The sequence below is a fragment of the Anticarsia gemmatalis genome, chromosome 9 (assembly GCF_050436995.1).
Source record: "Anticarsia gemmatalis isolate Benzon Research Colony breed Stoneville strain chromosome 9, ilAntGemm2 primary, whole genome shotgun sequence".
NCBI lineage: Eukaryota > Metazoa > Arthropoda > Insecta > Lepidoptera > Erebidae > Anticarsia > Anticarsia gemmatalis.
Window position 1 is genome coordinate 7,288,954 of NC_134753.1, and position 11,982 is coordinate 7,300,935.

Genomic DNA, 11,982 nt, shown 5'->3' on the forward strand with positions numbered 1-11,982 from the left:
AAGGGTACTATGACACTACATGTTAATTACTGACCCGATTAACTAACGACGTAATTCTAATATCCCGTGCCGTTAAAATACCTTGTAACCGTCTTGTTGTAACGGTTTTTTATGGTGCTAAGGCTTTAAACTTTATGTCTCCTTATAACAAACAAGTGCAACAAATAAACTTAAAGATTTAATTAGGCGTTAAACTAAAGGCTAATTAAGATTATGTAATGTTAAATCGGATTTAGAAAGGAATTCTATAGGCATTAGGTACTTATTGCTAAATAAACTTTTTTTTAATTAAAAGCTCTCTCTGATCGATCTTCAAAAGCACAGCTTTAACGTTTACAATACGTATTCTAATTCTCTTAACGAGGCAGAGAGATTTTAAATAAAACGATCAAAAATTCCGAATACCCAATTCTGGGCCACCGTTGGAAGACAAAAAATAGCAACAAAGCGAACAAAAACGCGAGGGCGAGGGCGTGTTGCGTGCGCGCAGTGCGGCGGGACAGATGTGCGCGGACGCACGCTCCTGATTGGTCGATACTGCGACAGATGTACTTCACATCACAACCTGAACGCAGGATGCTGATTCAACTAAGATTTATCACGCCACTTGAAACGATTTCTAGTATATTTATTAAACCACAAAACTTATAAATTGATCCTGGATAAACTTAACTAAAGAAAGCTAATTTAAAGATACATTATAAGAAATTTAAAATTAAGCCGCATAATTTACCGTTTAAAGTTACAAAAGAAAAGTTGTTGTTTTGTATTTAGCGCTTAATGAAATGAAAATCAATATAAAATAGTGTCCCTACGTTCATGCAGGTACTCATTACGAAAGATAATGGGTTAGATAATACCATAATTATTTAGAGATAAATAGATCAATGTCAACGAACACTTGGCTACTTTCACTTTGGTTCTGATAAGTGTTTATTACTTGGGAACATAAACCATAGTTTATTTATTACACGCTTTGATGTGGCTTTACCTAAAATAATTCCGAACGTATGGTTATTAGCTACATTAAACATTTTAAACTTAGCAATTTATATTACCCGAAATAAGGATTACAACTATTTTAATCCTCAAATTTTGGGCTTTACAGTTTCAAGTTTTCAAATTGAATAACCAGCCAACCTAGTAGAGCTTTGGCATGCGCGATTTACCTGGATAATAATGAAAAGTCGGTAGCTGTATCAAACCCACTACCGACAGCTACATAAGCCTAAGGGTCAATTCCTATAAATTTAGTACACTTCCGTCAGCCGCGAACCTTAGATCTCTACTAAGTTGTTGTTGCGCTGACTAGTCGGTAAACGATCTGTGGGTTGAGCAAACCTTGGCGCGGTCATACCATAGTAGGGTGACCACATACTGGTATTTAAACTGGGCCTCTCCGAGCTTTGACACTAGGTTTACCACTAACCAGACGATAAGAAGAAGAAAAAGATAATATTAAGTATAGATTAAGACCGTTACTGTGTGTTTTCAGCTTGTTGACATTAAGACAGTAATCACAAAATCACAAGTATGACAACAAGTGGATTGGTGTCAGTGTTACCTTATCAGGTGCTATCGATGCAATGTGACGTTTATCAATAATCGTCAGCCCCCAGATATGTGTCATGCATGTTGGAACCATATGACTTTGTCAATATGACGACAGGATATGAAGGTCGACTTTACTACAAATGAGTCAATATTTAAGACAGACACTGTATTGTTCAAAGTATTAGTCAATCAAGTATCCTTCGTCTAGAAATAATGAAAACACCACCATCTTATATTAATAGAAAAAATAAATGAAGCGACAGCAATTAGAGACTCTACAACGTGTTTAACCAGTTACGATCAAGTGCAGTTTTCAGCTTTTAAATATAAAACTTGCGTGTTAAACTGGATATAATTGACATTATCTTGTAGATAACAAGGCGTACTTATCTATCGCTTCTGGCGTTTGCATGACAAAACAAATCGGTGCTATACCTATAACAAGGGAACAATCGCGCTCTTTCGTGACTTCCTTGACTAGCTTGTTACCGGCCGTTGAACTATTGATACCTTCCATTATTTCCGAACAATAGATAACTTGCGAGTAGTCAATAACGTTCAAATATTCAAAACATATTATACGCATAGTTTATTCTGTACGGAACACGTCATCAAAACTAAACATGCCAATGTTACTAATGTCGTAAAAAGTTCAAGGTAAGGGACGTAAACCTGACACAGCTACCACGCACATTACAGTGCTTTAGCATCTTTATGTAATTGTCTATACACTTTAGGTCACGAGGCAAATTATTATTTTGCTAACGTTTGACTTAAAGTGCAGAAGCGTGCATAACAAGTCTATTTCGGCGAAGGTAATAAACCGTGAAATTTCCATTTCGAAACATGTAGCTCTCAAACAACTCAAAGTGTAATCTCATATAGTTTATTTAAGTGTAAAGGATATCTGATATCGTAATACATAGTTATTATAACACTTTAATTAAGTTTTTATTCTCGCCGACGTTGAAAGGAAACATGACCATGTTTTTATGTCAGGAAGTATATAATTATTGCTAAACGTATTTACATTACATGGAATTGTAACAGAACTAAAGACGGTTACGCAGTTAGAATTCCTTGAGAGTAGTATTTATCTGTACATCTCAGTGAAGCATTCGTAAGGAGTAATACGAGGTGGTTCATGTTCAGAATTTCGAAAACAAAACGGTTGACACGCGTCTACTTGTTTTGGTTTGAATTCCTAATTTAGAAAACAATCAACGGTTCATGTAAATTGTGCTACAGAGCGCGTGACAACTCGTTTTATTGAGCAACTTTAATCTATCAATTGATACGTTGAACATACATTATTTTTTATTATGTTGTCTCTATTGTCTTAGGTCTATTAGCGTCAGTCGAAGAGTTTAATTAACACATTGTCGTAATTATCATAGAATACTAGCTGTCTGTTATGATTAACAGGCGAAATCTAAAAAGATTTTAATAACAGACTACGATTATAAAAGTTTTTCAGAAGCACCAAAGTGATTTCTATGGCGATGCATTCCGTTGTAAATCGTTGTATGTAAATCAAGAAGAGATTCAAAAAGCCAGCTATTTTAACATTTTGAATAAACAAGGCATGTTTCATCAATAAAACAAATCGAACACTTAAACTTTACTACGTTTAAGATAATAAAGATTAGATACAATAATTGTTTTTGTACTGTTTGCTTAAATGAGATGTATTTTTAATAAAGTTTCATCTAAATAATTCATATAAATTATCTGATTTAATAAAATGCCTAAATTTTGTGTATGCTAAGTCCCCAAACCACACTTGGCCAGCGTGGTCGACTCAAGGCCTAACCCCTTCTCCTCGTTTGGGAGGAGACCCTTGCCCTGCAGAGGGACAGAAATGCGTTATTATAAGAAAACTGATTTAAATCATGAGCGGATACGTAATATAGAGACTGTGAAGCTTTCACCTTAAAGAGTATGTTTACGCACTAGCTATCGTGCGTAAAAGCCATACAGACATCACAAAAAATAATAAACAAACAATGAATATGGTTAGGTGCTATGAATATTTTACACTCTACCAACCATAAATCTATTCGTGGACGTTGACCCGGTGAAATTCCTAGTTGTCGGCCGCTACTGTATTTATATTATCATCATCTATCCTTATCTTTTGTTTCTCAACACGTTGCCTCACCACGCGTGCCGGTATGGAAGCATGATGAAGCTCTACATTGCTTATCTGACTCTACCTTAAAGTTATTACGACTTGTTTGTCGCTTTGATTGCATATAGATAAGAATATTTTACATATTAAATCACCGGATAGCATATCCTTTAGACTTAGCCTCTATAGTCATATCCTCTGAAGTAAATACGATTTAAGTATCCCCTGCACTAAGTCTAACAAATGAGCAAGGTCACTGGAACCTTCAATAAACAGGTTATGTATAGAAAAAAAAATGTTCCAGTTTACTTAGAAACGTAATATTAGTGTATTATGACACCATAGCGTATCTATGTGGTGATCGTGGTATGACAATGCAGCTGCGTCGGCGTTGTCACTGTTAGTATAGTTGCATAACAACATAAGCATAGATAATGCCCCTAGATGGAAGGAATGTGTGCCTGTTTACCATAAAAGCACAACTACTTACATTTTGTAACAATAGTCGTTGAGCAAAGTTTTTAAACGCCCAATTAAAACTAAGGACATTTGGTCACCAATTTGTTCGGAGTGATTAAAACACATGTACTCAAATTAATTGCGTGTTAACTGTGAGTAACAAAAACATGTATGGATAAGTGGATTCCCGCCTTTGCTCTACATACATAAGCACTTGGTTTATTAAAGCGAATTCCGCTCGGGCTTTGGTGAATTGTTAAATATAGGCTTCGTTCATTCCGATGTATAAGATTAGCATTGAATTTTTAATTACTACATAAATACAAAACTATAATAAAGAGTTTTTGTCTAAATAAACCAAGTCTATAAATAATTTTGGATTTGAATTTTTGAAGTCTGACGTGAACAAACGAAAACGAATCTGCCTTCAATATTTACATACATAAATAAGTATATGAGGAATTTTTAAACCGATGATTAATGTTTTAACTTCGAAGGACATCAATGAATTCGTCATCGCAATACTAGTTAACCAGTATGGTCTCCGAGCTCTCGATTAAAATGTTACAGCATGTTATAATAAATTTTAGTTAATGAATACTGAACAATGAATAAAAACTAGATCATGGTTACGTGTTCACTGTTAGTTAGTTATTTCCTATGAAATGTGACATAAATACCATTAATAAACTATTATGTGGTTTTTGCAATAAACATTACAATTCTGGGTTTGTTTGAATCGTGGTAGAGTCATAACATTTATGCGAATGAGGAAAGTGTAGTATTAAACCTTTTAAGATTTTCTTTGATAAACAGACGGTATAAGAGATGAGCACTTAAAGTTCGGACAGACAATACATTACTTTAAATTTATTTTGCTACATTTATGTGCAAGACTGTGAATGCATTGAAATGTTTACATCTACCTCTTCATAAATCTGTTGGCAAATCAAATATGTAATACTTCTTTAATCTATTCTATTTATCTTCTGATAAAACGATCTATTTATCTATTAAGACTTCACAAAAAATCAACATTCAAAGGCTAGTTTTTTTGTATCGACCGCGAACGCCCGGCGAGATATAATCAAGTTAGATTTGAATACATAATTTGTGTAATGGCTTAGACGTATGTTAATTAATATCGTATTTATTGGTATCGATGCACAGGAGTATCAGAGCTAGGTATCGTCTTATCCGAGTCACGGTCGTGACCTTCAGCTCGCCGCGTCGAAAGGCCAATGTTCTACAGTGTTTGTGTAAAACCTAGCATTTCGATTGAACCTGACGGCCTCGCCCACGCGACTTTATACGTACTCGCCTCAACTCCGTCGTTCTACCAACTTTGTAACGAACAATGCTACTTAAAGCCATCAATTGACATGAAAGAAAAATATTACTGCAGTAATTATGTTTATGAATCATCTAACCACAGATGAAGTGTACCTACAGCTGCTACGAAGTGTTCATACCAACGACATCATAGAATTTATTCTTGTAAATGATTCAAAAGTTTATACATGTATGGGGTGTTTATATTGGCTTATAGACGGGAAATTTTATAAGAATGATGAGTGCTATGTGTGAAGTTGTAATGCTAATAGTAAAACAGACGCGTGAATTGCGTGTTTAAACAATTTGGGGCCTGGATCGTAAACAGTGTTACGTGCGAAAATTATAGGTTCGTTGGCCGCTGCTGTATCGACCCGTGACGTCACAGAAACGTTCTCCTCCACCCGGCTCCGTGTGGGGTGGACGGCATTATATCCTTAATGATAGTGGCGCATCTGCACACTTGTACCAACAACCAGGGTAAAAATCACGGCAAGTGACTTCACAAGATTTATGTGATATAGCATGACGATTTAGTACATGCGCTACGTTTTCAATATTACAAATGTAGTTGCCTATATACTCAGTACATTTTCAATATTGTATAGCCTCTGCCCTTCCATAACATAAATGTACGTTTAGTATTTTATTTTCGTACAAAAACAAAAGAAGCATAAAGAACTCCAATAAATGTATCTAAATGCATTATAAAGAGCGGCGAGACGGTCGCTACGTCGTCCCATCGATCGTCACAGCCTCAATGGTCCGAGATCCTGCTGTAAACTTTTGCACATGCCTACGCTTTCTAAAATATCGTGTACTTCGTTGAAAAGATGGAGAAAAGGTTAAACTTCAAAGTATGTAATTTCTTACTGATTATATGGGCTGTAGACAAGATCATCAGCAAAATTAATGACATCTTCATCCTTTTGAATTCAATATTGAAACCATAAATATAAAAATATCTTACCTATAGTGGCCAGTGCCACGAGGGCAGCTAATCCAATATTTGCCATGTTAACACTTGGACACTTCACAGATCACTTTGGTTTTTTGCTGAACTCAAAACAAAAATTCCACTACGAATTAAATCGATGTGCCGCGATGCGGCTGGGCTACGCCCGAATCTGCAACAAAACAAACAATAATGTTAGAATTGAGAACACGTGTAAAAAAGACAATCTTGAATTACGGTGAGAGACTGCAAAGAGAGGATGTAAAATTGGTGGTAGAAAAAAAAGTTGAGCAAGTGTTTCACTTTATTTTAAAATCACGATTACACCGTAACTACTGCAAAAACTGATCAACAGTCCACCAATCAGAGGAATAGCCCATATCTTATTGTACGCTGCTGCACATTGGCTCCTATCCACCGTTAATAATTAAAGTTCAGTTATAGACAATTTAGCTAAATGGCGACGCCTAGGCATGCAGATTGAAAACCATTAAGACTATCCATTCCGTCGGTCTGTGGTTTGTATTATGAGTCCACATTTGTAAGTCTTTATCGTAAAAACGTACTTTTAACAACACTCAAGGGAAGTAATAGGGATGATCTATTCTTAGCCCGTACCACACGGACTTTACTGAGATTAATTGAAAAAGATCTCCGTTATTGAGAACTGTTTTAAAAACTTTGCCGAAGGTAAGATCTAACTCAAACTATTTTTTTTGCTTGTTTAATAAGAGTGCTAAAAAGTTCTTAATACAAAAGTACTTTAAGCTTTCAGCGTCCTTTTCAATACTTTCATAAAATAGGATATTGCTGTATTGTCAGTGCAATAGTAAAATCAGAAAAAGTGAAACGCAAAGCACTAACGAACGTAGAGACAAGGGTCCTATTTCAATAGTGTGCAATCTCAGAGCTCTTCATGTACGGTCGTCCATAACATATTAAGCTATTTTATTATAAACACTATCTGAGTAATAATTGAAAAAGTAACTTAGAGAATTTTACTCATAACCGGCAGAATCAATATGAAGCAGTTCTCACTACGTAAATCCGTTCAGCCATTACATTCGAAATCAACCAAGAACTGGGAGAAACTTTACTACTTGCAGAATTTAGCACAAACATCCTAACAGTTACGTACAACTGTACGATTATAAATCGCATTACTGTGTGTATATGTAAGTACATAATACGGGACTGTTGCAAAAATCGAGCCTTTTGTCATCATACCTTTTTTACTCAAGTATTATCCCGAGAACAAAGTCTCTCTACGATTTACGCTAACTCCGATAAGCTTTTTAACACAAATCAAGACAATGCTTACTGATCCCAAGTAAGGTGTTCCTTATTCTAAATAGGGTGTAACAATCTATACGGTGACTCAAGTAATGGTGTGTCAAGGTTGGACTCCTTTGTCCTGGCTGTTCGATAATATATTCCATTTTAATTTTTTATAACAACAGTAGAGGTAGGACAATCATACGACAACTAAATGAAGAGTGTTTAAACTAAATATTTCTTGATTAAAGTTGAACCTGCTTCAACCAAATGTGGACTTATTGACGAAAATTTAAATTAAAGTTTTGTAATACTTGGGGGACGGGAACAGGGCGGAACTACGGTCAGTCACGCAACGATAAGCTCATTTCGTAAAATGTAAACGCGTACACAGTAAACACTCCCATGTTATTGTTAATGGACTTCACCGTATTATACTTAAACGAAAGATTTCAGAATAAACAAGTCTTGGTAAGAAGTATTTGCATGTTCTGCTGAGGTAACTAAAACCCATGACTTGCTGTAGAGTTCAAGGGCGTTCAACCCTATTTCTGTACTGTAATTTGTTTGCTATCCCTTTCCTGTAATTTATTTAAAAGGGGAGATGTATTCTGAGGGATTAACGGGATTAACAGATGGATTCTATAATTGCTTTAGTTCCTGTCCAGCACGACTAACTTTTACCTGCTACTACTCTCATAAGTTTTATGGGATTATTTATTATAAGCTGTTTCCTGCTGTGAGCACAAACTATTCGGATTAAATAGAAGTCTGTTAAGATAAAGTAGAAATATGGTTTTTCCTCACTGAACAGTACTTTTCCTTGTGTAAGAAAATGTAGAGTTGTTTGTGTAACGAAAACGGCAGGACCATATTTTAGCCAACACAAAATAAATAGGGCACGCATTTTAAGACTAACATTAAGCATGTCCGGTGAGTGCTGTGTTCCGCGTCTAGGCATTCTATTTCGACTAAATGCTACAACATGTAACACTTCAGAAATGACTATGACATCATGCCGTCAATTTGTTAACTCGATAACATACCAACATCAAGGATTCCTAGGTTTATACTAAAGTGTGAAGCTAAATCAATCATTTCCTTAAGCTATTAAATAAGCAACAATAGAAGTTGCTGTATCGAAAATTATGATCAGTTACGTATCAAGCTAATGAGGTAATTAAGCTTCATCTCATTGCTCCCGACGGTTCTAATCACCTGTTTGTTTATGCCCATCAATACGTTTGTACGAAGATGTTGATAATTACTCTAGCAATGGAGGTACTTAAATTTGACCGAGTGCTGGTGTAATTGTCCAATGGTTTCCGTAACCACAAGCAGCAGATATGTACAAAGCTAACCTCGCGCATGAGTGACGGAAGACTATTTCGGGCACCATTATCCAGAAATGGCTACGCGCCGCTCGTGTTTGGATTTAACGAGTGAACGTTTGGGTATGTACCTATATCAGAACGTGGAATGAAATACATTAATGTTTGAATGTATTTAAAAAGAAATGAGACTAAAACAGGATGTTTCCAAATATACATTTGCGTGCAACTTTTAGTGATTAGCAAGCTCAAGGATATGTTTGATAACATATTATTATATTGTTCTACTGGTTATCATTTAAAAATGAAGTTAAAATTGTAAATTATCCGAGAAGCATACTATTGGATTCAAAACAAAAGAAAGACAATATTATTATTCGAAGTCGATGTTTAGCCTATCGGTTCAGTAAAATACCTTCAGATCCTCAAAATATTGATCCAATCAAAAATTTTAGGCATATTATATGTATATCTTTAGACTATGACTAAAACAGTATTGAATGTTAATTTTATAAACAATGAAGTAGCTTTATGTCATAGATTCGATTTTACATCATATCTGTTTACAAAGAATGAAAAAGTAAGATAGAAATTATAGACCACCGTAAAGTCTTTTCACTCTTTTCAGGTAAAAACGGTTAGACAGACAACTGAATATAATAGGTACTATGGGTCGTTATAGACGTTTCGTTCAATAGGAAGGATCCGCTCGCCTCCGAGCCGTCTGGGAAGCTGATGTACCACCCCCTCCCCCACCCCTATCCCTAAGAGTGGAAGCAAAGACGGTGAATTCCTTCCCCCCATTCTTACAAAGATGCCTCCTACGCAGGAAGACGTCACATACAGCATTCGTTCACGTAATAGATGTGGGTAGACATACGAGTTCAAAATTGAAAGCTTTATATACACGGCCATGGCAATATCAAATTGATTCGGTTGACAAACTTGTATTGTTTAACCTTCGAGATTAATATCATAATCTGTTGTTATATTGAACGATTCACTGCTTGTCTGGCGTCACTTCAAAAAAATTGTATATGAGTAAGCTTAGCTTTAACTAAACTGAATTATTTTTGACATAATTTGAGCAGCCTTGATTCGATAGCCGATTACAATATTAAAATTTGTGTATCTATTGTTATAAAATGAGAACGAGTACTATAGACAAAGATTTGGGTAAATTGTGGGTGTACATGAACAAGGGATTAAATTACAAAAGCAGCCCTTAGTTATTCTCTGAGGTTCTATTATATTTTGGTAATAATATTGTTAAGGCCTAAGGGCCGCTCTACCTGCCAAATCGTACAAAAACCCACACCGGCTGTTATACGAATGGTTTGCACCTGCCACCGAGAAACAGGCTTTTTGTAACGACAGACTGTTTTCGTAAGGATAATTTCTTCCCGGTTTAGTCAAAGTTATAAGTAATTTCTTTGTTACGATTCTTTTAAATATTTTTGGTGTAACAGTTCCAACCGAATTGTCACCCTCCTGAGTGTGTAAATGGGGGAAGGTCGATGTGCCGGGAGGGTCGGCCGAAATTAATGGCCTACAAAATAAATATATACCCCCATACCTACTCCTAGCAGTTACTACTTACGATAAGTATTTCACCCACAAACACACTGCAATTTATAGCCTTAACAAATTAAAATGCAGGCAAAAACTTGTAAACGGGAATATTCTGTACGTGCTGCGAATTTTATGGAAAGACCGGTTTTCATTGTAGCGAAAGCTGGCTAGGTAGTTTAATAGAGTCTAGCATCAGAATCTATTTATTGCTAGTGGTTGAGTAAATGTTCATAATTACATCTATTAACATAAGCAATTGTCTAAGTAATCTTTTAACAGTCATGAATGGAAGCATAATGGGTATATTTAAAAGCAATTTATTTTCTAAGAAATAATCGTGATTACTGAAAGAATATTTGAAGAGACAGAATATTTGATAGTACGGAGGTGTCTGGTACACCACGTGCTTAGACTGCGAGGAAATTTGAATGAATCATGTTGACTAATCGAAGCTTACTACTAGAACGACATTACAATGCCTATAGCTTATTCATACGGACGCTTGTACATTCATGAAAACAAGTGCGTATCTCATTAATTACAACTACGGACGTAGACTTAAAAAATAATCAACATTGTACTACATTGTTCAAAAGACACACCCTGTTTACTGCGATTCAAACACTTTGAAGTATTAATATCAGCTTAATATTAAAATAACATCCGAATCAGATCAATAATTGCGAAACGTGAGTGGCCAGCGCAATTTCTCAATATCCGCCACCCACCGGCATTTTGTTATTTTGAATATGAATAAGGCATCAGCAGGTAATATAACGCCAAGTTTAATTAAAAACTATAATAGAATTGAAGACTTTGTGAAATCTAAGTCCATGCTTTCACTACCGACGAGGTGCAGAAACTCATCTATGAGAGAAACGCAAATATATTGAATCAAAGTCTACGTTTTATATTTGTAGGCCACCGATTATCAGAGCATTGTATACAAATATAGTAGTATCTCGAAAGGAAATATCAAATTAAAGATATTGCATGCGACTCTATATCTACACGGTCGGGACAACATCGTTATCGATCGTGGTCGCGCATTCGCCGGGCCGGCGTATTTTTTTTGCAAAAAACCCTTTTGTAACATAAACACACAATATAATTAAGCCGAAACGGTTTACGGTTATTAGCGACATTTACCTGTGAGAAGCGAGAGGTGGCTCAGCGCAGCACCCACAACACTTAAAACCACAACACACGCGAAAGGACGAGTGGCGACAACCGACCCGCCTAACGTATAGACGCGGTATGAGTAACTTGTATGATATAAACGGCCGATGACATCCGAACGTAGAAAGGGATGGGTGTATATCGTATCTCTTCTACGGGTATACGAATCAGCGAGAGCGGTCCTGGCGAGCCGG

At 35.9% G+C, this 11,982-nt stretch overlaps 1 protein-coding gene across 50 annotated transcripts in view; it reads right to left on the bottom strand.

The window, feature by feature from the left end:
- Positions 1 to 11,878, bottom strand: part of Dscam1 (Down syndrome cell adhesion molecule 1) — a 61,346-nt gene extending 49,468 nt beyond the window's left edge. For all 50 annotated transcript variants that reach the window (XM_076118383.1, XM_076118386.1, XM_076118395.1 and 47 more), the window contains exons 1-2: positions 11,759 to 11,878; positions 6,447 to 6,603 (exon numbers count right to left, since the gene is read on the bottom strand). In XM_076118383.1, coding sequence (XP_075974498.1) covers positions 6,447 to 6,492 — 46 coding nt within the window. In that variant the 5' untranslated portion in view covers positions 6,493 to 6,603; positions 11,759 to 11,878. The remainder of the gene's footprint in view (positions 1 to 6,446; positions 6,604 to 11,758) is intronic.
- Between the last annotated feature and the right edge of the window lie 104 nt (positions 11,879 to 11,982).